Here is a 27,790-nt window from a genome sequence, read left to right as displayed (position 1 = left end):
TATAATATAACTACCTACTGTATTTAAATATTTGCTCGCGCTACTTAGCAGCACTGAGATTTTCTGCAAGTACCTAGTAAATAAATATATTCAACCTTAATTACTAACTTTAACCATTTAACGGTAATTTGTCTTATTAAAAATATTGCATACAGATTAAACCATCGGTACAAGCTAGCAAATGTAACCCTTATGTTATGTATTATATTACCTACCTACTTGAAAATATGAATATACACACTGGCAACGAGGCCTATTGGAACGAACATCAGCCCCTTTTGCACAACTTGCCTTGTCGCGTGCGAGTTCACACATCAAGCGCGACTTTAAGTATGGACTCGCGCGCGACAAGGCAAGTTGTGCTAAAGTCAGGTACTGTCAGGATATCATTTTGATGTCAATATCGTTTTGACGACAAGTGTGTTTAAATTGGACTGAAATTATCATTAATAATTATAATTATCATCATGATAATTATTTACATAATATTTTATGTTTATCATTTTTATAATTATGAGATCGAATTGAAGACATGTAGCGCTACGCGTGCTACGGCGTAGCTCGTAGCAGCATTTTCCAATGTGCTGCGAAACTTTATCTTTTAACTGGATCGGTTCTGATAGGATAATATTTACCTGGAATATTTTAATGGCAACCCTGTAGGTACCTAATTTAATTTTCTTCCTCAAAACTTAAACATTCAAGCTCATTCAACGTAAACAAAATAATTATAGCATAATTTTATTTTTATTGCATTTTTATCAAGACTTTTTTTTATAATGTCCATGTGACACATTCAGAACATAAAACACAATACCAATTTTACCCCATTATCAGTGTTCGACTCTCACTCCCTAGCATAAGTTTTATTTCGTCACGTGTGTATAATTTTTCGATTCTCAACTCGCCCCTGATATTTGCAGCTGGCAAGATAATCCGCGCCTGCGCCGTGGCACCCTCGTGTTTACATCGACCCACGCACCCGGGCACTCTCTCCCTCGACAACACAAATAGCTCGTTGCCAAGGGATTTGCACCAACGGCTATCGACTGTCTTCATTTTAGGATGCGACGGCATATAATTGAACTAAATTCATTATCAGAGTTCTTTTGACGGAGGAAAATTTGACAATTATTAACGACGACTTCGGATTTTGAGTGTGGAAAGTGGCATTCAGGACAAGTGGAGATGAAAAGGTATGTATAAGATGCTTATAAGTATAAAATATTAACTTTACGTTAAATCGAACATGATCAATATACATTTGAAATGATAAAACGATAAACAGCTGTGTGGTAGGGTAAACCATTTTATTACTGGCCCCCATACAGGGATTTTATACATTGGGTCAGTGAAGGTAGCTAGCAGATTTCGTGCTGATACCTAAACCTAAGTACCTAAACGATCTTATAAGACCTTCCCTCGAATTCAAATAAGCGAAGCGTTTATAGATTTTGGAAAAAGAATACAGAGTGCGAGAAAAAAATCATTTTCATCACATTTGCTGTTTAAAGGTATCATTGCGTCTACGTGTACTGAAGCATAATGTACCTACTATTTTATTCCCAAGGGAATAATGGATTTAGTCTTAAAAATTAATACAATCTGTACAATACTTTAGGCAAGGCAAGGCTTCGTGTTTTTTTTCGTTCAAAAAGTGTTTGTTATCAAAAACAATGGATTTAATATGAATAATCTGATGTAGATCAAGATACACTACTGGTCGCGCCGCCGGTTGAAGGTTTTGCCTTATGACTGTTTCCTCTGTATTTTTCTCTCAAATGTGATGAAAAACATTGTGTGTAACTCGGGGAGTATGAATATTACTAACTCGAGTCTTTAAATCGCTCCGGCAAGCCGTCGCGATTTACTTACTCTCGTTAGTAATATTCAACTTCCTCCCCTTGTTGCACAATGTACTATTCTGTAATTTTGTTATGCCAATCAATCCCATTCTTGTCCAAGATTCTTATGTAGGTAATTATTTTTGTCTAGTAGCTATTAATGAACGGTATTAGGTAATAAAGTAATGTTAATTATTCGGAACTAATAAATCTGAAGACTAGTGTCGACTAACAGGATTAACTATCATATTTGTAAACAGAGCATGAAGTACAGAGTTTCACTCATATTACTACATTTACAGCTATTTGAAAAGGCTATCCATCATGTTACAGCTGTAAGTAATGCCAGTGGTGATACCGGCGACACTGTCGCCGAGGGCGCCGGCAGGCTTGGCCCCGACCGGTCTCGGCGGGCCCCGGACACGTGAGGGGCTAGTTGCCGCGGGGGCCGCAGCCACGGGCCCCCGCGCTCGAGAGGGGCTCACCGCGGGTGTCGGTGGTCCCCGCGCGCGTGACGGGCTGGCCGCAGCGAGCGCGCGGGCGCGCCAGGCTCTCGTGGAAGCGGAGCACGCGAGGGCCCGCGAGGCGGGCTTGCGACGCCGCTTCCAGTTTGCGCTCAATGCTCAGCTCTCCCACTCTATCTTCTCTGGAAATCAGATACACTTAAGATACAAATGGTGAGTGATATGATAATACTGGTTTAAATCTTTTTTGAGATTTTATCGATTAAGATTTATAGCAACGTCATAGGTACAAATACAATGGTCTTGATCATGCAGTTAAAAAGTTGTTAATACAACAAAGTTTGATCACTGATCTTGAAATTCCCATTACGCACGGATCCGTATTAAAAGCAGATGAGGGGCTAAGTGATAGTGTAACACCTCACAAAGCTAATTGTGATAATTCTGCAGGCTGGATGGGCGTCTAGTAGGCGCGTGGCCAACGCCGCGCTGGGAGTGGGTCCCCGCTAGCCGGGACGCGTCCCGGGACCACCGGTTTGGGCCGGATCGCCGGGACCCCCTGCAGCTGCCCGCGTTCGAGCTGCCACCGAGGTTTCACCCGCCCACGCCGCCTAACATACATTTTACGGTAAACACGCTTGCTCAACACATTTTCGGTGCCAACCACCCGACCACAGACCCGACTATCCAATATCTGATGATGTCGTTCCCATCCCATGCCGGAATTCCCGGATGTTCCGATCCCGATAGTCGGGATTCTGGTACCGCGGCAGATACTGGACACTGTTTTTTGACGAGCCAAGTACCTTTTTCTGTACCCGTCTGTCCCGATTTTGCGATGAGTATCGGTATCGGGTCTTATATAGGTATTATTGTAGTTTGGTGCGCATGTGTGGAGCTTAACGTGTTACACCTCGATTTCCAGCATATGGACATACACAACGCGGCAGCGGGGGGCCCGCGAGCAGGCGGTGGAGCTGGAGGTGCCCCTGGCGCTTCAGGCTCCAGCGGCACCAGCGGCGCAGTCGGCGCGGGGGCCGCGGTGCTGGCGCTCGCGGCGCTGGTGCTACTCGCAAGGGCGCTCGAACGCTGTCTAGACCAGAGGCTGTTCAAACGTAAGACATTTTCACATACATCCTCGCTTCACCTGTGAGGGTCGTCACCTGATTTAGTAGATCGCTCGATTTCGAACGACAGATTTCCAGGCCTTTTCGATCTTTTGCCACTTCTAAGGCGTCATGGACGACCGTTCTAGCCTAGTCGGCAATAACCTTGCCTGCTAATTACCATATTTAAACTGATATCCATTATCTTATTTTCACTGTTCCTGACATTGGACTTTTTAAACTCAGATCATTTGTATGTTTTACAGTACTGCGGAGACGATCAGATGAATGGTTTACACCGAACGTTCTCGCTACGAGCCGTAAGTTAAAATTACTTCACCTAGTATCTAAAGCATATTTCTTTATTTCAAAAAATATAATGTCATAGAACTTTCATTGCTTAAAAACTAACACTAAGAATTGTTTGGCCTAAAGGTTGACTGGTAGAGAATGCCATGTAGCATGAAGTCCTCCTTTTGTAACTGTGTATTTTTCCTGTGCAATAAGATAAAGATAAATAAATAAGAACACACAGATCCATTCATTTATTTTGGGTCAGAGAAATTTCCAAAACCATTTTTGAGTATCTAACGGCTATTATACTTAAGCAAAGGTCAATAATTTCGATTCAATATTGTAATTAAGGTTTTGAATTAACATTTCCAGATCACATGAGAGAGGAGGGGACAGTGGATGGCGCAGTCCCAGAGAGCCCGACTCTGCCTTTAGGCGACCCCCCACCACCGTATTCCATGTGCCTACCCAAGAGCCCGCAAGACCCCAGCATCGCAGAGCCACCGCCGCCTTACTCAGCCTGCTACGTTGCCTTTGGGGGGCCACAGGATCCGGTGCCAAGAGTGTATCTGAACGGCCCCTCGTTGAACTCTTTTCAGGACACAGGCCAACCAGTTCCGGATCAGAGCAGACATGACGCCGTGCCTGAACCACCAGGAGTGACAGTGACACCTGAGGCTATCAGTTCTGGTGAAAGAGTTGACACACATCCTGAATGGAGGATGAGTAGAGATAATGTAGCTTCGGAAACATCCGCTGTGTTTCCCAATACTTTAGTAGCGTAGTCTAGCGATCATCTTTGCGAAGTAATTGTCATTTGCTTAGGATCTTGTATAGAAGTATTTTTGTATATTACTTTATATTTATCGCTCTTTAAGTAGGTGCCATACCTAAGTAATCCATACTAATTTTAGCAAGTAGATATAGAGCGGACATTTTGTAATTTATTAACACGCCCGAAGTCAGACAGCACACGTAGATTTTTTTAAACATTTGTTCTAATTTCTAATATTGTACCTGTAGGTACCGAATGGTATGTAGGTATCTAGTAAATGATTATGATACTGGCTCTGTAATAGAGAAATTTGTTTATGAAATTTTATTAGGCGTTCGTAATTATGCTTATTATTACATTCTTTATAAAGTGAATACTCTTGTCGTAAACTTCGACGACATACCTATCAAAAAATATTGCACCTGAATTCGAATGTAGCGACCATTACATACAACGAATTCCTAAGAAAATAAAACCTACTTGTTAGACTGACAATTATGTTTTATTGTACATACCTACTACTTTTTAAAATACCGACTTTTATTGGTAAACGCGGACTCAGTCTGCTTGATGGTAAGGTAAGCAGTCAATCGTATCCTAATATGGAGGCCGGCAACTTACGTGTTTGTAGGTTGAAAATAATGACATCCTTTTTTAAAACCTCAGCATGCTTAAGTGTTGTATTTTTGTTATATTACGTCGGTGGCAAACAAGCACTCGGCCCGCATATCTTTGACTGCTAATTGATACAACGAAACAAATACATGTGTCCGTAGTCCGTACATATAGTTACTTTATACAAGGGGGCAAAGTTGTATTTTAACGCCGAGTGTGGAATTGAAAAACGAGCAAGTGAAAGGAATCTATAGTTGAACCACGAGCGAAGCGAGTGATTCGAGAATAGAATCCGGATCTTGCGAGTTTTTTAACACACGAGAAGTAAAATACATTTGCACCCGAGTGTAACATAAATCTTTTCCCCTCACTATAGCGAGAAAACTTCAACGCAAAAAATGCGTTTATCACTGCTTCAAGTAGTTCCACAGGTGGTAAATCATCTTTATTACTAGATTCACCTACTTTTATCAATTTTAAAGCAGTTAATTTGACTTTATTCAAGGTCAAATTACTTTACCCACTAGTGGATAAAATGCGTTTTTACCCGCTGGTATTAAAGGACAAAACACGTATTTCCGGGCTAGTGAGGGGAATATATTATTTAATTAGTAGGTAATGAAGTAACTAAGTACTTCGACTCAAACAAAACACTTCATCAACTTTCAGTGCTTTATTAAATAAATTAAGATATTAACAGCTGTAATTTAACTCCTAAAATATATTATTTTCTAAATCTTAATAACTAATTATAAAATAATAAATGCACTCTGAGCTACATTACCTAGCTACTTAATATTTTACATATAAACCTTAAAAGTAACGTAAAACCTAGTCATAAATTAAGTACAAGCAATGGTATGAGTTTAACGATTACATAATACAATACATGTAATATGAGTAAGAGATCTCGCCAGCACCATATCGAGTCAATTTCTACATAAGGAAAGTTATTTATTTGTCTTATAATTAAAATAAATGTCATTATATTTCACAATGCAAAACACGAACCAATTTCAATAAGATTTTCCTAATATACATATATATAGGTACCTATTCAATAGGAAAACATAAAAACATGTTAGGTAGTAGCTGTATAATTAAGTGGATACGCATACCGCATGACTTAAAAAATTGTAATTGAAACTTTAATAAATTTCAATAGAGGTCAACATCATATTTTCGTTTGCATTAAAAGATGTTATGGGTCTTAACCAGATCACCACTGGTCTTGTAAAACTTTATTTTATTTATTTTTATTTTTAATTAAAACTTGGTCTAGAACTGTAATTGGTCGGCACTGGTGCGTTGTCAAATATAACAAGGCGTAACTAACAGCGATATTTTCAAAAGTCTCTTAATATTTCTGCCGAATGAGTGGAAGGAAAAGGGAAGGGGAAAGGGTTAATATTTGCCTACATCAAAACAGAGGAAGCGTCGGGAAACACATTTAAAACTGGTGCCGTAGCCGAATGGCATTTCTGCGACGCGAAACGAAAACGAAACGCCGCGAAAGGTAGTCTGGCTCTGTCGCGCCAATATGCAAGAGCGATAGAGATAGATATCTACGAGCGTTTCGTTTCGTGAGCATTTCGTGAGCGTTTGTGCCATTCGGCTACGTACCCTGGTACATACCTACGTACGGTAAACCAGCATTTTTCACTATTAATTGTTGCTGTTTTGACAACAAACCATCTCGCAAAGTAATAATTTTTTTTACGGCGCTTACGATCTTTTTGTCGCGTGACGTAGGTTGCGATTGCGCTGATTTCATTGTTGGTTTGGTATGGTATGGCTTCTCTATTGTAATAATAGCTAAATTGAGTAGAGGTCAATCCTTAGCGTAGTATTTAGCCGATGTATTTCCATTTGTGACCATTTGTCCCTGCTCTATTTGACCAAGACTACGATTTATTTGAAGCATTTAATCCCATATGTCCATCAGGGACAAGTGGTACAGACAGTAGTTAGGTAGCCACTGGCGTTTATATCATTAGGATAGAGCCATGAAGTTAGAGTTCGCCGGAATGGCGACGGCGAACGTAGCGCGCGAAGTAGTCGGGCCTCCAGCACTTGCACGAGCCGGGAACCAGAAACCAGTCGTAGTAGAGCCGCACCTGGACAACAAATAAATATTAAATAGTTTGAATGACACAATGACCCAATTGCGACTGTTAAATCTAGATATTCTACGCTCTTAGCATATTCCCAGACAAGCTATAGGAATGGGATCGATTGTCATTAAAAAAAATCAAAATGTCTCGCCATGGCTGACGTGCTTTCGCAGGTTTCCTGCAGGCTCCCTGATACTGTTCTATATGTCTCAATATGGTCCGAGGACACGTGTGAGCACATACCTGAAAGCAGCCTGTAACAGAACAAGCGTCTATGACGAGGAAATGGACTCGTTATTACATATAAAACTTACGGCGAATCAACTTTTCCTTGACCAACTTTTTGGTGCATATTTCCTTCGGGATTTCATTGAATATTTTAACAAATAATATCTTTGATGGTTAATCACATGTTTAGTTACGTCATCACTGATAAAATTCACTATTATTTAATGTAAAACAGGTTGGAAAAACGTATTTATCAGTTCAGTTCAGTTTTTAGTTCTCATGGCATCTGTCCATTGGGACAATTTCGCCAGCGTCTAGGTTGTGGGAGCAGAGAATTCCTTTGAAGGTCTTGATCGTTTTCTATCGAGTTCTTGATCGGTTGAGAGAGCTATAATCCTAAGGGAGGAAAAAAAAGAAAAGAGCCAGAGTTATATAGAGGGAGAGTTGGAGCCCTTGGGGCAATAACTTAAATATTTTTAGTTACTCGAAAGAGAGAGGGAACAATATATCATGAGAAAGAGAACTGAGTATTCATAGTTTGATATTAAAGTCTGCCATGAATTTAGCCAGAACACAGACAAAGGGAGAGTTCGTCAAGGACAGAAGGTAGTTCATATTGACCGGTCTTTGAATATAGTCAGGAAGAAAATCGTATAAACTGGCATGAATATTAGGGCAGTTGAAAAATATGTGATCAATAGTTCCCTCTTCAAGACCACACTCACATATAGAGTGATCCAGTATATGGATTTTAGCCAACCAAGCAGGGCAAGAGTTGTGGCCCAAACGAAGACGAATGATAGAAGATGTAATGACTTTGGAGAATTTATGAAATCTAAAGAACCATGGTCTAACAAGAATATTGGGTTGAATACTATGATATCGACTTCCAGAGGATTGACTAGTAATCTTCCACTCCTCATTCCAGAGTCTGTTGAGGTCTGTTTTAGCAGTATTACGAAGGTCCTGCATATAGCAAGTGGGGTGAGAAGAGGGGCAACCAATGACTATAGCTTGTTTAGCACAAGCATCAGCCTGTTCATTGCCATCTATTGCACTGTGACTAGGAATCCAAGCAATAGTGACTTCCAAACCAAGAAGAGAGCATTGATGAAGGGACTGTCTAGTCCTGAGGGTGATAGTGAGGTTATCCTTTGATCGGAGAGGGAATTTATGTAAGTCTTGAAGACAGCTGAGGGAGTCTGAAAGTATTAGAGCCTTTGGGATTTTATGGGATAGGATGAATGAGACTGCTTCATAAATTGCTACAGCTTCTCCTGTAAACACCGATGAGGGAGAAGGAATTTTGAAGCTTAAGATTAATTTATAGCGAGGGATCCAAACAGCAGATCCAACAGGACCATTCCGCGAAAGTTTCGAAGCATCTGTATAGACTGGAAGATAATCATGCCATTTTTCGTCTAAAAGTTTTAAGAAGATATTATTAGCATTAGGACAATTCTTGTTGATGCCCAAGGAAAATATAATATTTGGACGAAATACTAGGGAATCATAATCAAGTAGAAAGACCGGATTACCTGGAGAAGTCCACATAGGAGTGGAATCAAGTAATTTCTGGAAACTTTTAACCAGGCAGGGAAGATCTTTATGAGTCCAATAGTCAGAGGTTGGGATAATGTTAATCAGATTGTTAAGATGAACCAAAAGAGGGTGAGTTGATAGCTGAGCAGCTCTGAAAAAAAACCGGTCTGATAAAAACTGCCGCCGAAGGCTTAATGGGGGTTCAAGGCATTCAACTTGAAGAGCATTAGAGGGAGAGGAACGCATGGCTCCACAAATGATACGAAGACATCTCGATTGAATCTTAACAAGTAGGGAAAGGGCAGCCTTGTTACAAGGTTCTAATAGGAATGAGCCGTAATCAAAATGACTCCGGATGATAGCATTATATAAAATCTTTTGAGTCATAGGATGGGAACCCCACCAAGCCCCAGAAAGCGATCTCAAAACATTCACCCCTCTTTCACATTTTTTTTTAAGGTAATTAAGGTGAGGAATACCTGTGAGACGAGAGTCCAGGAAAAGTCCCAGAAATTTGACAGACTCCAATACAGGGATCACTTCGTCATTAAGAGTTATCTCTATATAAGGAGATTGATATTTACGAGTAAAAACAACAACCGAGCTTTTTGCAGCTGAGAGGGATAAGCCATGATCTGACAGCCAGTTGTTGAGGTAGAAAAGAGCGGAATTTAAAGCTACTGTACAGTCAGAAATATCCTTGGAAGCAAAATAAAGAGCGATATCATCCGCATATTGAAGAATGTCGCAAAAGCAGTTAACAGATTTATCTAGATCAGAAGTGTAAAGGCTGTATAGAATGGGGCTTAATACAGAACCCTGAGGAAGTCCCTTCCAGACATTTCTGGGGGAAAGAAGAGATCCCTGGTGACGAATGTAAATCAACCGGTCCATGAGGAGATTACAAATGACATTGACCATTCTTGCCGGCAAACTCAGATGTAGCATTTTCTGCCTGAGTAGCGGAAGCTGGACGTTGTCATAGGCAGAGGTTACATCAAGAAAAACCCCACCAGAAATTCTCGTCTTGAGTATGCTAAACGGATATCCGTGGTAAGGATACTTAAACTGTCCATAGTACCCATTCCTCTACGAAAGCCAAATTGAGAGGAGGAAATAATCCCTTTGGATTCTAGAATCCATTCAAGTCTATTTTTCACAAGATGTTCCAAGATTTTAGCTAATACAGAGGAAAGGGCTATGGGTCTATACGACATAGCATCGCTAGGGTCTTTGCCCGGTTTAAGAATAGGTATAATTATTTGTTTTTTCCAAGTGTCCGGAACGGTCCCTGATGAATAAATTTTATTCATGATGGAAAGTAAAATTGCTTTAGCAGGGTCAGGGCAGTGCTGGATTAAAGAATATGAAATGCCATCAATACCAGGTGAAGAGTCCCGGAGGTGTTCTAATACAGAGACTAGCTCTGAGAAGGAGAACGGTTCATCCATTTTATCGGAAGAATGAGAAGAAACAGGGAAGGCAGAAGGAATAGCATCTTGGGAAGGCACTGAAGGGGGGGCCAGTCTATCAACAAAATCTTCAATCCACCCAGAAGAGTTATTAGACAAAGGATTAGTATGAGGCAGAGAACTGCGGAAACGCTTTATATTTTTCCATACCAAAGATGGCGGAGAGCGAGGGGATAAACTTTCACAAAAACGGGTCCACCCAAGGCGTTTTTTGGAGGACAGAAGGCGCTTAGTCTGGGCCTTGATAGATTGGAATTCTAGGTATTTCTCTAAGCAAGTAAGGTCTCTAGAAAATGCATCCTCTGCCATATTGCGTTTTTTGACAGCCTCGGTACAATCAGAGTCCCACCATGGAGGGGAGGATAATTTGCCCTTGAAAGAATTTTTTAAAGGGATGCAGGCATCTGCTGCCTTAAGAATGACCTTCATAAATTCAAAGTATAAATCTATAAAGTTGTCATCTAGGACAGGAGGGAAGGACCCAATATCCATAGAGACCATGGAAGAAAATTCAGGCCAATCAGCTTTATCCAGTCTATATTTTAGAAGAGGAGGGGAGGAGTTAAGAGGGGAAGAGGAAGCAGAAGGCTGGGAAATTAAAATAGGTAGGTGATCACTTCCATAGGAGTACGGGAGAACTTCCCATGAAAATCGCGTGGCTAGAGCCGGAGAAGACAGTGTGAGGTCTACATGACTAGAATTCTGTGTAGGAGGGGTTCTCCTTGTAGGTGAGCCATCATTTAGTAAGCACAGGTTGGTTTCATCGAGCAACATCAGCAATCGAGGAGAGATGGAATCGGAATAATTTGAGCCCCACATGGTATTATGACAATTAAAGTCGCCCATCACTATCAATGAACCGGGCAAAGACACAAGAATAGACTCTAATTCCGAAATAAGATGACAATTTGGGTGAGGGATATATAAAGAGACAAAAGTTAAACCCATGACTTTACATGCTGTAATTTTTAATCCATCCGAGTGCTGAGGAAGGTTGATGGAAGAAAAGGTGAGAGAGTGTTTAATAAAAAGGGCACAACCACCCTTACCATTTGCATTGTCGTCTCTGAGACATGAAAAGCCGGGAATCCGGAAGGAAGAGCCAGGCCTTAACCAGGTCTCAGAGACAGCAATAACAGACAGATTGTATTTATTAACTAAGGAGCATAAATCAGATTTTTTATTTCGGATGCTTCTAACATTCCATTGAAGGATCGCCGTAATAGCCATTTTTGCACGAATTAACTAATGAGGTGAGTTGTTCCACCATGGTGAAGACATTGTTCGGTACGTATTTATCAACAAACTACGTTCACATGGACGAAATACTGACATTGACAGTTGTCAACTGCATAGCGTTCCGATATTATGTCTTGGTTCCAATTACAAGTCAGAGAGGTAATAATGACTAATATTGATTATTATACTTCCTGAATATATCATTCAATGTAACAATTAATAACAAATGTGATCTTTCATTGCGAAGTCACTTACTAAATTGATTTAAACAGTCTTTTACAAAATAATATTTACGGAACACTCCACTATTGGACTACATAGGTATCAATACCAATAGCTCTGTCTCTCTCTAAAACAGCTGCAATCTGCACGTGTTGATAAGCGAACGTCCGCGTGATGATCGTGAACTTTATTACGTAGGGCGTATGACTTAGTAAACAAAGCATTTATGATCTTTTTCTTATGTGCGCGATTTAATAGCCGCCAAGTCGGAGATACGTCGGAGATAGGTCGGATGTCGGAGATAGGTCGGAGATAGGTCGGAGATATGTCGGATGTCGGAGATAGGTCGGAGATAGGTCGGAGATAGGTCGGAGATATGTCGGATGTCGGAGATAGGTCGGAGATAGGTCGGATGTCGGAGATAGGTCGGAGATAGGTCGGAGATATGTCGGATGTCGGAGATAGGTCGGAGATAGGTCGGAGATAGGTCAGAGATATGTCGGATGTCGGAGATAGGTCGGAGATAGGTCAGAGATATGTCGGATGTCGGAGATAGGTCGGAGATAGGTCAGAGATATGTCGGATGTCGGAGATAGGTCGGAGATATGTCGGATGTCGGAGATAGGTCGGAGATAGGTCGGAGATATGTCGGATGTCGGAGATAGGTCGGAGATAGGTCGGAGATAGGTCGGAGATATGTCGGATGTCGGAGATAGGTCGGAGATAGGTCGGAGATAGGTCGGATGTCGGAGATAGGTCGGAGATATGTCGGATGTCGGAGATAGGTCGGAGATAGGTCGGAGATATGTCGGATGTCGGAGATAGGTCGGAGATATGTCGGATGTCGGAGATAGGTCGGATTTAGGTCGGAGATATGTCGGATGTCGGATGTCGGATTTAAGTCGGAGATAGAGGCTATAAAAGGGTCGAAGCGAGCCGACGCGCGTCATTCTTAAAATATCCACAAGACTAACAGTGTCTCTGGCTTTTGTGTGTTATACTGGTGAGTGAAGTTGTTCTGCTATTGTTTCTTTGTTTGTTTTTACTTGGAAATTATTCTAAGTGATTGTAAACTTTGAAATTGTGTCTCTGTTTGATTGTGCGGGGATAATATCGTCGTACAGTTAAACTTGGACGTGTGGTGGAATTGCTTTACCGTCAGTTGTGGGTTTATTTTAGTGTTCTATTTATAGTGTAGTTTTACGTTTTAATTAAAGTGTAGTGAAGTTTTCTGTGCTTTGTTTCATGAGTGCCGTTAAGCAATACAAAGACTGGGTCGATGTATGGCTGGTGTTTGGAGATACGTCTGTGTTTGGTTTTGTAGGGAGTAATTCTTGCAAAACTAAGCTTAGATTATAGCACGTAAAGGAAACTTCACTCGGTTGTTTAGTTGGTCAGTAAAATTGAACTTAGTAATTTTCTATGGGGTTATTTTGTGAAAATTATAAGCCAGATCATTGTTTGTGACAGACTGTTGTCCGGCTAAGCGCTTTATACCTTGCGGTGTTAAACATAAGGCGTTTAGGAGTCTTTTTGTTCCAAGTGGAGGCTTGGACGCTTTTCTATACTTACAAAAGCGTATTTTCTCACCGGTCTCAAAGAGTCCAACTGTTAGATGGAAGTGAGGACTTTCACGATTGACGAAAGACATTAGGAGTAATCCTTGCTCACTGAAGTCGGCAGTATTTGAGGCTGGGGTCCTATATATATTTATATTTATTTACTCGGTGCTCTAGTCCATGCTGGCGTTGGTCGCTGGGGATTTCGGTTGTGATTGATCCATATCTAAGTAAAGTTGATCGCAGCTGGGTCTCTCATGTGGCTGGTACTGGTGTGTCCTAGAATACTGGATATATACACGGATAGGGCGATCTACTCTCTGCTACCCTAGCCCGCGGGCAAAAGCAGAGGGGGATCTAACCAACACAAGCCTATAGGTTGCCTATCTCAGCTTCGCTGGCTGAACTGTACAGCTCTAGTAGGGATACACTTGCGCATATTCTGAACACAAGATCTATGGTAAGTGATGGTCTGTGTTTCAGATATGCTAGAGTAGGGAAAACGATAGGATTAGGGTAGCGTCACACACTATTACTATGAAAGTAGGGTTCTTTTACGATTGGTCTTAAAATATAATTGGTCAATGTGTATTTATATGGTTTAAATGGACTTTAAATGAAGTGTATACTATCTTAAACTGTTTGCTAAAACTTTGAACTCATAAAATCTCTTATTACTTAATTTACCTGAGTGTAATTAATAATTGTGGTAGCAATTTCTGATCTTTTGGTGTAGCGACGGGACGCTAAGTGTTGCTAACTGGGTTTTCAAGGTAAATTCTATCAAGTTGGCTAGGGAAACAAACTATCTTTAGAATAAAAGGATTTGTTTGTTATAGGGCCCAGTGGCATGCGAGCGCCGTCCACTGATGGAAAGTCAAAAGCTTAGAAAAGTTAGTAGACTTAGTTCTTATAAAAGTTAGCAACTGCTCGGTGTTTCGATAAAACATTAGAAAGATCGAGAAGTTATGGTCTATTAGCAGTATTGGGAAAAAGGGGGGTTTAGCTAGGGAAAAAGAAACAAAACAAAAAGGGGGTTAGTTCGTAGATAGATAGCCCTTCAGGCTTACTTGCTTAGGATCCTGATAAAGTGGTTTGATCAGGTCAGGGGTCCCATACCGTATCGCAAGCCCTTGCCCAAGCCGGGACCACTAATAAGGCGTAGCGGATGATTACCAAAATATTTTTTAATATTTATTTCATGTATGTTTCACTCACTAACTTTTATTCTAAAATTTCTTCATCACGTTATTAATTTTCTCACATATAACTTTCTAGGCCTAAATCTGATAAAATACTCTTCTATAACACTATATTATTATGCTACAATAACCTTTATTCTTCTTTAAAATATAAATAAATAAAATTTTAAAAATTAAGTCAAAAATACAGCTGATACTCATTAAAGGATCTAGGTTATCGCGGTTCACATCGAAGGGTTCTACTTATTTACGCTAGACGATCACAAGGCCAAATTTACGGGGTATATTTAAAGGGGGGTTAGCTATACTGTTGATTAGTCAAGTAAGTAAGTAAATAAGTAAGGTGAGCGGAGGTTTAGTTACTTTTGGTTCCGTGACCAAGGGATCTAAGATGTGCTCTGTAGAACACATCTTGAATACCAAGGTTTACAAATAAATAATAGGAAGTAGCCGTTGCAAGGTTACTTTTGGTGCCGAGCAACCAGAATTTTAATAACCTTATTTTATAGCCTTGCCAGGCTACATTTGTTGCTGTGAAGACGAGTGGGTGTGCTGTATTTTGACTTATTTCATCTCTAAATAAAACTCATATACCTAATATTTTTATTCAATCGCTATTTCATAAAAACTAAAATAACTTTATCGTTAATAAACACGTCTGTAGTATTTTCTTCCATTGTTAATTCTTGACGCGTTCCGGGCGAGGTCATGCATCGATGCGGAGTCGATTGTATGTTCATTTCCTACCCCTGGATTCTGAAAAAATAAAATAATAATATTAAAGTAGCGTAGTAAACTCAGACAAAATCGATTTCTAGGAAGTTAGCTCATAATCGTAGTGGTTGAACTAAACATCGTCCCGATTTTACGGTGATTTCAGCACCATTCGGGTTGCGTTGCTACGTAGTAATTGTTGGCATTGGCACATCTTGACGTTCCCATGCGCCTATGCTTAGTACTATTATTTATTCTGTGCCTTAATGTATGTTTTTCTAGCTGAGGGATAGGCGGGGCTAGTACGTAAAATACTAGGTACTTATAGAAAAATACCCATGTACCTAAAATAAAAGGCCGGAGGCGCGGAGCTGTAGCACTTTAGAAGAGTTTGCCACTTCGTGACCGGAATTGGAAACATAAGTGTGTGAACTATGTACAATAGCAATAGAATTTCATGTTAAAACAAATAGTTCTCTATATGTCTAGTACATTTTCATAGCAGGCTCTGCCATCTTCAGGGCTATTTTGAAAGCTTACATCACGTTTGCACTTCACACCGGAGATCGGATAGCTTCGATGCTGTCTTATATAGTCTATGAACACTCTCTGATGATATAAATATTCCTAGCAGACGCTAAATTGACAGAATTTCATTCATAGGCAGGATAACTACTAGTTCAGCCCGTAAGTAGGCCGTTATATTAGTCTAGATGTAAGATTATATTATTTCAGAGAACCTAGGATACCTAAGCTCTAGATTTAAGACCTAGTAATACAAGAAGATAGGCTTTAGTCTAATGGTTATGGGGGCGCGATTATTTATTGTCGCGCTGAAGTACAATATTATATGGGGCGTCCCGCCATTTTTCTATGAATGCTGAATAGCTACACGCATGTGGTACTATGACAAGTACATCCTTCGATGGATGGTTTGTTTGCATTTCAGTTGTAACTCTGTAATCTACAAATTGGCTCACAGGATTTCATACATCATACAATAATTTGGCAAATTGTTTGTACCAAATATTGTCACTGTAGTGCAGCCGTGAGAAGATCTCTGTCTGTTAGGATATAGGTATTAATCTATTAGGACTAATTTAAGTTCACTAGCTTATAAGTCATCACACATTTTCATACTATATCAGTGGTTAACAGGCATATGTCCTGCTTGATGGTAAGCGGTCACCATAGCCTATGTCTGCCAATAAATTCAGAATAAACTAAATGCACAGTGCGAATTTCAACTTTCTATAAGTATATATTTTTGCTATAGTACAAACAAGTATGTATGTATGAACAATATTTTCAACTGGTACACATGACATGTTATCTCAATTAGATTGTGTACACAGATTTTATACGGAACCTTAGTCTGTCGCAATATTTCACGGATCAGGCATATGCCAACATACATATTTTATTAGTTATGTTAAATAGCAACACAATCGTCACCAGATTTCCTACGAAACGTCTAGGATTCTTTGATCAGCAGTGTCGTTATTAGCATTACCATCATCTGGGAGGTCGTTCTACCGCGCTCTACTCTAACTTCACTACTGCTTGATCATTGTCACAATTGCTTAAATAACTTCATGAAAATTAATTAAAATGTGTAATATTCCTGTTAAGTAGGCATACTCGTAGATAATAAGCACTATCATCATTATAAAACCATATTTTACTGAGGTTCAGAAAGAGTATGTATGTAGTACGCAGTAGGTATGTAAACTTACCTAACATGACCGGGTCCAGTCTAATTGTCAGATTACTTTGTTGTTCAGTAACATTGAACAACAAAGTTGAAGCATTGCTGGTAGTGCAGTGCAGATCAGCGAGTCCTTAGTACACTGAAAGGAAATAGTCAGACATTAGAAATATTCATATAGAAAGAGTAAGAAAAGGGTATTGTTTAGAGTGGGGTTCTGCCAAATAGGAATAATATTATTTCACTTATCTACTCACGGGGGCGCGTCGCTTGTGTTTGGAACTAAGACACGCCCATGAGAAATAATTTGCCAGAAAAGACAAAGCATAGAACAAAATTACAAAAAAGGAAAAATTAAAAATAAAAAAGTTTGAGAACCTCTGCAGTGCAGTTCATATCTACATGAGCTAGGACATAAATGAGTTAGTAATAAGTTTCCTTAGCCAATAAAGTGATGATGAGTCAGTTAAGTTTGATTTTTACCTGGTCGCTCATGCCTCGCCATTTTGCTCTACGCTTCGCTTCAATTTTCTAGATAAAATATTGATGCCATAAGCTGTTCACTTTTAAATTTAATAATTAGAACATGTTATTATAATAAAACAAGTACCTTTCATTTATATGAAGTCAGTAGATATATGGAAGACGGTCCAACCTGAAGCGTGGCCTCTCGGGTAAAACCTGAAATTGTACATATTGAAAGATTAGTTAAAAAAGGGTGTATGTATGTTTAAGGAATCTTATTTATAAATACGTATCATTAAGATTGTTTATATTTATCTAGGCCATTCATGGTTAAGAAAAAAAAAAGAAGAACAACCATATCCATTTTTCTAAGTAATGTAAAATTTCCTGCCGAGTCGTTTTACTACTAAGTAGGGTTAATTAAGTCTAAGAATAGCTTTTTAATGACAAGATGTTTTGTACTTACTTGGAGATAGTGCTATGACAGGGTACAGTCCATAAAGGACACACCGGAAAATTGTCCCGTTCAGCTTGCAACTAGTTGGAATTGTTTAGGTGTTGATTACCGATTAGATATACTGAAAATTAATACATACATTGTTTAAACCCATTGTAACAAGAACAATATTTATATTAAGTCTAGATTTTCAGTCTACATAATTTTATTTAAGTGTCCAATCCAACGTCAATCTTTATCTTTGAAAAATACAAAGTTTGTACAAGACTCAATCCTGCCCATTTTTATTTTTATAACTATTGCGTTCCATAATCCATAAGCTAGCGCCTCAGAAAAATAATTAAGTCAGGTAGCCTAGGTTAAGTAAATTAATCGAAGATATATTTTTGATGTTTACTCTTTAAACGAGGTGTGTTTAGGAGTTTCGTGTTTCATAACAGATTGAAGAGTAAAAACAAAAACTTACCTTTGCTGTAAAGTTAAGTATCCAGTTTATTTTTTACGTCCATTGCACTAGGCTAGATTTCACTAAGTCTACTGTACACCTAACACTTATTGCAATGAATTAAAATAACACGTTTTCGCCTGATTTCCTAACGAATTTATAGGTTATAAAAGTTAAAACTCACTTAGTGACACAAACATATTTTACATTGATCTGAAAGTTTATTCTTCGGACCACATTTGAAATATTAAATGGAAAACATTTGTTTTAAGTTATTACAGATTCATGTTGTAGGCAGTATAGCGCTAAAATGGTCCATACATAAATAGATCTGTCATTTTTTTCGCGGACAAAGCGGTTTAGCGGTAAACATGAGATAGATTAGAGAAAATAATTTAACCATAGATAACATATATCTCCGCCAAAAGGTGTTCTATTGGCGACAATACCCAAACTGTCATTGTTCTTAAGTTGGTATGCTTGATCGTCATACAATTTTGTAGCAGATGAGATTATGATCAAGGTGTCACATGTTGTCCAATGGTTTGCGGTTAGTAAATACTTTATAAAATAAAATACTTTAAATAGTAATTACTTTATAAATGATGAACGTAGGACCTCTTATAAATAAAATAAAGATTTCTTTGTCTTCGAGCCAGGGTAGAGAAGGGTAAAATGGGATAGGTAAACTTTTAAAATTATTATCTAGTTTCTATTTATATTTTTATTCTTTATTTTGATTACTTTTAAAAGCGTTGGCTTTCTGTAAACAATCGAATGAAAGCGTAATTGAGGAGGAATGAACGAGTGCATGTGTATAAGTTAGAGGTGATGAATGCTTATAGATGTATGTTTGGTAGATGAATAGCTGGATATGACGGATGTAAGATATGAAGGTTGTCTCGAATGTTTTTTTTTATGGAATGAGTGGATTGATACAGACAGACAGCGCTGGAAAGTAGTCAAAACTAGTTTGGTCGGAATTTGTGGGAACAAACAAGGGGGGGAATTTTGGGAACACATTAATCATAAAATTCTTATTGGTTAGGTTAAAATCCAATGGATTCGACCCATTTCAAGGGTAGTTTTTTATGATTACTACTACACAAGGTAATAAGACCCATACGAAAACCACACACCTCATCTTGAATGGGATGTATTTGACAATCGACATATTTAAGGGCCGATATCGTCTAGTGAGAACGAGGCTCTTTTCAATAATTGTTTCCTTGTTATGTTTTCCAATATGTGGAGTTTAGTATCATCAAATCATTTCTTCATTTGATCATGATATGGTACCAAGTTGAGGTACATGCTTATGTCATTTAAGGTTTGTTTTATAAAAAAAAAAACACATCCAAACAAATCTTAAGTCAGTATATTTTATTCAAGTATGAGACATGCGCCAAAACATGTGGCTGGAGTGATTAGGTAGAGAAATTGGTTTGAGTTCCGACAATGGAGATTGAAGGCTCCGGACTTACAATGAGAGCTCTAAAGGTTTCTTCGTTATTGCATGGGAAGTTATTGTGAACTCGTTGAAATTATTACGATAATTATTCCGGTCCAACAGTGTGGATGGAATGAATATTCGCCGCGACCGGGGAACGAGCTAGCAAGAACGGGTTAATAGGACCTATCAGATTCACAACCCGGTATCCCTGGCGGTGCGTGGACTCTGAGGAAGGAGTTATCATGGTTCATTGTCGAGATTCAGATGAGCTGATTTCAAAACTGAGTCGCTAGCAGTTGCATAGTATTGGAATACACACCACACGATTAGAAATGGGGGGATATTTCCGACTGATCTAGAGATATTTTTCTTTTATTCAATTTTATTGCTTCTTTTGCTAAATAAGATTGAATTTTTTTTACAAACTACTTTGTATTTTGTAAAAGAAATCCAATCTGGGGGCGAGTTGTAACAGAACAAGCGTCTATGACGAGGAAATGGACTCGTTATTACATATAAAACTTACGGCGAATCAACTTTTCCTTGACCAACTTTTTGGTGCATATTTCCTTCGGGATTTCATTGAATATTTTAACAAATAATATCTTTGATGGTTAATCACATGTTTAGTTACGTCATCACTGATAAAATTCACTATTATTTAATGTAAAACAGGTTGGAAAAACGTATTTATCAACAAACTACGTTCACATGGACGAAATACTGACATTGACAGTTGTCAACTGCATAGCGTTCCGATATTATGTCTTGGTTCCAATTACAAGTCAGAGAGGTAATAATGACTAATATTGATTATTATACTTCCTGAATATATCATTCAATGTAACAATTAATAACAAATGTGATCTTTCATTGCGAAGTCACTTACTAAATTGATTTAAACAGTCTTTTACAAAATAATATTTACGGAACACTCCACTATTGGACTACATAGGTATCAATACCAATAGCTCTGTCTCTCTCTAAAACAGCTGCAATCTGCACGTGTTGATAAGCGAACGTCCGCGTGATGATCGTGAACTTTATTACGTAGGGCGTATGACTTAGTAAACAAAGCATTTATGATCTTTTTCTTATGTGCGCGATTTAATAGCCGCCAAGTCGGAGATACGTCGGAGATAGGTCGGATGTCGGAGATAGGTCGGAGATAGGTCGGAGATATGTCGGATGTCGGAGATAGGTCGGAGATAGGTCGGAGATAGGTCGGAGATATGTCGGATGTCGGAGATAGGTCGGAGATAGGTCGGAGATAGGTCGGATGTCGGAGATAGGTCGGAGATAGGTCGGAGATATGTCGGATGTCGGAGATAGGTCGGAGATAGGTCGGAGATAGGTCAGAGATATGTCGGATGTCGGAGATAGGTCGGAGATAGGTCAGAGATATGTCGGATGTCGGAGATAGGTCGGAGATAGGTCAGAGATATGTCGGATGTCGGAGATAGGTCGGAGATAGGTCGGAGATATGTCGGATGTCGGAGATAGGTCGGAGATAGGTCGGAGATAGGTCGGAGATATGTCGGATGTCGGAGATAGGTCGGAGATAGGTCGGAGATAGGTCGGAGATATGTCGGATGTCGGAGATAGGTCGGAGATAGGTCGGAGATAGGTCGGATGTCGGAGATAGGTCGGAGATATGTCGGATGTCGGAGATAGGTCGGAGATAGGTCGGAGATATGTCGGATGTCGGAGATAGGTCGGAGATATGTCGGATGTCGGAGATAGGTCGGATTTAGGTCGGAGATATGTCGGATGTCGGATGTCGGATTTAAGTCGGAGATAGAGGCTATAAAAGGGTCGAAGCGAGCCGACGCGCGTCATTCTTAAAATATCCACAAGACTAACAGTGTCTCTGGCTTTTGTGTGTTATACTGGTGAGTGAAGTTGTTCTGCTATTGTTTCTTTGTTTGTTTTTACTTGGAAATTATTCTAAGTGATTGTAAACTTTGAAATTGTGTCTCTGTTTGATTGTGCGGGGATAATATCGTCGTACAGTTAAACTTGGACGTGTGGTGGAATTGCTTTACCGTCAGTTGTGGGTTTATTTTAGTGTTCTATTTATAGTGTAGTTTTACGTTTTAATTAAAGTGTAGTGAAGTTTTCTGTGCTTTGTTTCATGAGTGCCGTTAAGCAATACAAAGACTGGGTCGATGTATGGCTGGTGTTTGGAGATACGTCTGTGTTTGGTTTTGTAGGGAGTAATTCTTGCAAAACTAAGCTTAGATTATAGCACGTAAAGGAAACTTCACTCGGTTGTTTAGTTGGTCAGTAAAATTGAACTTAGTAATTTTCTATGGGGTTATTTTGTGAAAATTATAAGCCAGATCATTGTTTGTGACAGACTGTTGTCCGGCTAAGCGCTTTATACCTTGCGGTGTTAAACATAAGGCGTTTAGGAGTCTTTTTGTTCCAAGTGGAGGCTTGGACGCTTTTCTATACTTACAAAAGCGTATTTTCTCACCGGTCTCAAAGAGTCCAACTGTTAGATGGAAGTGAGGACTTTCACGATTGACGAAAGACATTAGGAGTAATCCTTGCTCACTGAAGTCGGCAGTATTTGAGGCTGGGGTCCTATATATATTTATATTTATTTACTCGGTGCTCTAGTCCATGCTGGCGTTGGTCGCTGGGGATTTCGGTTGTGATTGATCCATATCTAAGTAAAGTTGATCGCAGCTGGGTCTCTCATGTGGCTGGTACTGGTGTGTCCTAGAATACTGGATATATACACGGATAGGGCGATCTACTCTCTGCTACCCTAGCCCGCGGGCAAAAGCAGAGGGGGGGATCTAACCAACACAAGCCTATAGGTTGCCTATCTCAGCTTCGCTGGCTGAACTGTACAGCTCTAGTAGGGATACACTTGCGCATATTCTGAACACAAGATCTATGGTAAGTGATGGTCTGTGTTTCAGATATGCTAGAGTAGGGAAAACGATAGGATTAGGGTAGCGTCACACACTATTACTATGAAAGTAGGGTTCTTTTACGATTGGTCTTAAAATATAATTGGTCAATGTGTATTTATATGGTTTAAATGGACTTTAAATGAAGTGTATACTATCTTAAACTGTTTGCTAAAACTTTGAACTCATAAAATCTCTTATTACTTAATTTACCTGAGTGTAATTAATAATTGTGGTAGCAATTTCTGATCTTTTGGTGTAGCGACGGGACGCTAAGTGTTGCTAACTGGGTTTTCAAGGTAAATTCTATCAAGTTGGCTAGGGAAACAAACTATCTTTAGAATAAAAGGATTTGTTTGTTATAGGGCCCAGTGGCATGCGAGCGCCGTCCACTGATGGAAAGTCAAAAGCTTAGAAAAGTTAGTAGACTTAGTTCTTATAAAAGTTAGCAACTGCTCGGTGTTTCGATAAAACATTAGAAAGATCGAGAAGTTATGGTATATTAGCAGTATTGGGGAAAAGGGGGGTTTAGCTAGGGAAAAAGAAACAAAACAAAAAGGGGTTAGTTCGTAGATAGATAGCCCTTCAGGCTTACTTGCTTAGGATCCTGATAAAGTGGTTTGATCAGGTCAGGGGTCCCATACCGTATCGCAAGCCCTTGCCCAAGCCGGGACCACTAATAAGGCGTAGCGGATGATTACCAAAATATTTTTTAATATTTATTTCATGTATGTTTCACTCACTAACTTTTATTCTAAAATTTCTTCATCACGTTATTAATTTTCTCACATATAACTTTCTAGGCCTAAATCTGATAAAATACTCTTCTATAACACTATATTATTATGCTACAATAACCTTTATTCTTCTTTAAAATATAAATAAATAAAATTTTAAAAATTAAGTCAAAAATACAGCTGATACTCATTAAAGGATCTAGGTTATCGCGGTTCACATCGAAGGGTTCTACTTATTTACGCTAGACGATCACAAGGCCAAATTTACGGGGTATATTTAAAGGGGGGTTAGCTATACTGTTGATTAGTCAAGTAAGTAAGTAAATAAGTAAGGTGAGCGGAGGTTTAGTTACAAGCCCATCTCATCGTGGCCGTCAGCTTCTGTAGGTACTGCTGGTATTATTTAGATATTGTCCTATCTTCAATGTGGTCCGAGGACACGTGTGAGCACATACCTGGAAGCAGCCCATCTCATCGTGGCCGTCACCTTCTGTAGGTACTGCTGGTATTATTTAGATACTTCTATCTTTAATATGGTCCAGGGGCTAACGTGTGAGCACATACCTGGAAGCAGCCCATCTCATCGTGGCCGTCGCAGTGTGGTGGCTTGTCGCTGGGCGCCGCACCCGCTGTAGCGCCCGCGTCGGGAGCAGGGCCGGCGCGCTTCTGCAGGTATTGCTGGTATTCCTGGTACTGTTGAAGACACATTCGTTACATCTTAAAGTCTGGCTAAATGTAATAGGGCAACATTCAAAACATAGGTTACTAGCTTTTGCCCGCGGCTTCGCTCGCGTCAAATTCGAAAATTATGGAATGTTCCAAACTTCCAATCTTCATTTTAGGGAAGTGGGGGGTTAGAAAGATACAAAAAGTAGCCTATGTCACTCTCCATCCCTTCAACTATCTCCACTTAAAAAATCACGTCAATTCGTCGCTCCGTTTTGCCTTGAAATACGCACAAACAAACAGACACACACACTTTAGTTAAAAGTACAAATAACTTGCCTGTTGGTCAGTATAAGGGCGGGCAGATGTTGGTTGTGGCGTGGGGTAGTGCAGCTCACCAACCAACAGCGACACCCATCGTGGCGACGACAGGCAACCGCCGTCCAAGTAGTGGCACCGCGATTGCATGCATCTGCACATAAGATGAACATCACTTGACATCACTTACTCAGACACTACAGGGTTACATGTTTCGCTCTGTATTGACCCACCCGACTATTCACCGACATTCCTACAAAAAATGTCTGACGACCGTAAATATAAATAAAGCCATCCCGTGCACCATCAGATTAGACATAGGTAATTGGAACGGCCAAGGCGTTCACAATAATCTGATTAGTTGATTACACGTACTGGAGTGCTTATTTACATACTAAAGATCGACTTGCCCACTCGGATATATGTTAGGTATATCTGCTAGCGACGGTACATATATGAACCATTAAAATAGTAAACTAATTAACTGACCTGGTAACCTCGACGGTCTGCGTGAAGTAGCCCTCATAAGGTATCTGTACGACGTAGCGCCACACGCCTTGGTAGTTGCGCGCGAAAACCGGCGTGGCGTACTCCACGCGTGCTGGACATGGTGTCGGTGGGCCCTGTATTCCCAAAGACAGAGTTACTCTACTGTGAATACACTACAGTATATGGTGAAAGGACTATATATGAAACAGCTTTGAATAAGTTGAACAGAGAAAATAAGACTCACTTCATATCTTGGCGCCGTTGAAGCGGGTGCGTGTGCGTGTGGCGTACCAGGGTCCTCGCGCCGCTCTACTCCCGCTGAGCTGCTTTCACCATTGATAGCTCTGTACAGCATGCAGAATCTGAAATAGGTAAATAGCGGTTGTTAACACTTTTTCAGTGGAAACATAATTTCTATAAAAGAATAATAAACAAAAATTTTGCGCCTACGTTTTTAAGTTTGCCGCCTTTTCTGCTGACAAGGTCGATATGCCAGAGTATACAAATGACATTAAATACTTCTTAGAGACTTCTTATACTATCTTAAAAAATCATAGAGCAGTATAATATTATAAAAATCATTCTTATGTTGTGCGCTGCAGAAATAAAACGCAAGTTTGACGTCTTGTCATTGTCAAGCGTGAAGTTGACGTTTATCTCATGACGTTTCTGCCGATATTTTTCTCGAAGTCGAAACTCGAATCTAAAGTTATAGGTTGGGCTTTTATTACAATATAAATTAAATAAATGCCGTCATTACACGTCTACACTTTACAATGTCTTCAGCTTTAGTGCGACAGGCGCTTGAAATAGTCGATCCAGAAGGTAAGGCGCGGTTTGCTTATTTCTTCATCGTTGTCGTGTTTTGCACGTGTTAGTGTTATGGTTTATAATTGATTTTTGTTTGGCAGAGAGCGGACGGAATAAGAAGGCGAAGCGGCCGAAGCAGGGTCAAGGTTTGTGTCGTGTAATATTTCGCAAGTTGCGTCACCGCGATAATCAGCGCTCCATTAAGCGATAGACTAGGCATTGAGCTGTAACAACTGATTACAGTCTTTACTACGACTCCGGACAGATCAGGAGTGCGCTGGTTCATTTCATGGTTATTTAACAGCTCACTATCTGTGTAACTGGCTTGTTAAATCATATTCTGTTATGTGAAATTTCAAAGTTATCAATTTGAAATTGGTTTTCATAGATCGCAGCCACCCATATAAAAGCAAGAATAAAAAGCTAGAGAAACCAGAAAAGAGTTCAGAAGAGCTTGCCGAGGAGAACATCCGCAAGTTGCTGGCCCTGTCTAAACCCACAGCCGACCCTAGTATTACAAAAAAGGTGAGTGGAAGATAAAACTCAAATTTACCTGTACATTACATTACTCATGATTAGAGATGGGCCGAATATTCGGTAAATATTCGGTATTCGGCAAGTTTTTCAATATTCGTATTCGGCCGAATAGTTCGGTTACATTGCCGAATATTTACCGAATAAACAAAGTAAATAAATAGCGTAAGTTATTTCATTGGATAATGACATCCTATTTCAGCATTCTCAGGGAACACGAAAAGGAGATATAATCCATTAAAATATAAAAGTAAAAATAAACAAAAACCAAAATTTTCTTGTGCACTAAATTATAGGAACATTAAGAGCCTTAGTACCCACCCATTACCAATCATTGAAAAACTTATTATTAACTCTAAGCCAGGATTCAAAATATGGCGGTACCGAATATTCGGCCGAAAAAAAAAAGTTAATAAAGCTAATACAGTGGAAACTGTATAAGTGGAATCGCAAGGGACCGGCTGTTTAGTTTCGCTTATCCAGGTTTTCCATTTATCCAGTTTTCCACTTAACCAGGTTCAAATGAAGCGTTTTCTCACTTACAGAGGCTCTCGCTAATAGAGGTTGTCGGTGCTAGTAATGTCGCTTATAGAGGTCAAATAAATATGTATCTTTTATTTAATATGCATGTAGATATAAATTAACAAAAAATAGGTTTGTGATCCTGACTTCAAAAAGCAATACTGTAAATAACCCACAATACTGTTATACAAAAACAATATCTTTCCTTTGTTATGAAGTAACTTATATACAAAATCACTCCTAATATTTATTTATGCAAGAGAAACCAGTATGGTTAAATAAATCAATATACCGATTGTACTTTAATGAAAAAATCCGATTGTTTTTTAATTTATCCCCAAGAGATAAATACTTGATTGTGTGCTTAGGCATTGCTTATCTAACAGCACGGTACCGCACCGCAGCTAAAACTAAACTGAATGATGTGTGATCTCATACAAAATATACAGTTTAAACACAAACCATAATGTTAACGAAATAAGCCCCTCCTTGTGGCGGTTTATTAAAAAACAAGAGCGTGTCGGGCCACGCTCAGTGTAGGGTTCCGTAGTTTTTCGTATTTTTCTCATAAACTACTGAACCTATCAAGTTCAAAACAATTTTCCTAGAAAGTTTTTTTAAAGTTCTACTTTTGTGATTTTTTTCATATTTTTTAAACATATGGTTCAAAAGTTAGAGGGGGGGGGGACGCACTTTTTTCGGGTTAAAGAATCATTTATTTCTCAAAAAGAAATTTACATTTCACTTATATGAGAAACACTTTGCTATTAATACAATTTGATGAATAAATTCACATCATAGATAAGTTTTTAAATTTTACAAATGTTTGCTTCTACAAACTATGCATTATTATAATTATTAGAATAGAAGAC

General features: G+C 39.3%; 2 protein-coding genes across 2 annotated transcripts in view; one reads left to right on the top strand and one right to left on the bottom strand.

Moving 5' to 3' along the window:
* Positions 1–936: 936 nt before the first annotated feature.
* LOC125242249 lies at positions 937–4,978 on the top strand. The gene is made up of 6 exons (XM_048150994.1): positions 937–1,196; positions 2,178–2,521; positions 2,759–2,936; positions 3,234–3,423; positions 3,681–3,734; positions 4,081–4,978. The coding sequence occupies exons 2-6, from the start codon at positions 2,187–2,189 to the stop codon at positions 4,491–4,493; spliced, it is 1,170 nt and encodes a 389-aa protein (XP_048006951.1). The 5' UTR covers positions 937–1,196; positions 2,178–2,186; the 3' UTR covers positions 4,494–4,978.
* A 1,393-nt stretch (positions 4,979–6,371) lies between these two features.
* Positions 6,372–27,790, bottom strand: part of LOC125240972 — a 38,596-nt gene continuing 17,177 nt past the window's right edge. Inside the window, exons 6-10 of the mRNA XM_048149202.1 lie at positions 25,297–25,414; positions 25,053–25,186; positions 24,585–24,717; positions 24,144–24,272; positions 6,372–7,215 (exon numbers count right to left, since the gene is read on the bottom strand). Coding sequence (XP_048005159.1) covers positions 7,111–7,215; positions 24,144–24,272; positions 24,585–24,717; positions 25,053–25,186; positions 25,297–25,414 — 619 coding nt within the window. The 3' untranslated portion in view covers positions 6,372–7,110. The remainder of the gene's footprint in view (positions 7,216–24,143; positions 24,273–24,584; positions 24,718–25,052; positions 25,187–25,296; positions 25,415–27,790) is intronic.

This window comes from Leguminivora glycinivorella, chromosome 2, assembly GCF_023078275.1.
Source record: "Leguminivora glycinivorella isolate SPB_JAAS2020 chromosome 2, LegGlyc_1.1, whole genome shotgun sequence".
NCBI classification, from domain to species: domain Eukaryota; kingdom Metazoa; phylum Arthropoda; class Insecta; order Lepidoptera; family Tortricidae; genus Leguminivora; species Leguminivora glycinivorella.
This window is presented reverse-complemented; position numbering and strand designations above follow the sequence as displayed.

Coding starts and splice junctions, on each gene's coding strand:
- LOC125242249 (XM_048150994.1), top strand. CDS start 2,187: ATGCCAGTGGTGATACCGGCGACACTGTCGCCGAGGGCGCCGGCAGGC. Junction 2,522..2,758: donor ATACACTTAAGATACAAATG/GTGAGTGATATG, acceptor ATAATTCTGCAG/GCTGGATGGGCGTCTAGTAG. Junction 3,424..3,680: donor AGACCAGAGGCTGTTCAAAC/GTAAGACATTTT, acceptor TATGTTTTACAG/TACTGCGGAGACGATCAGAT.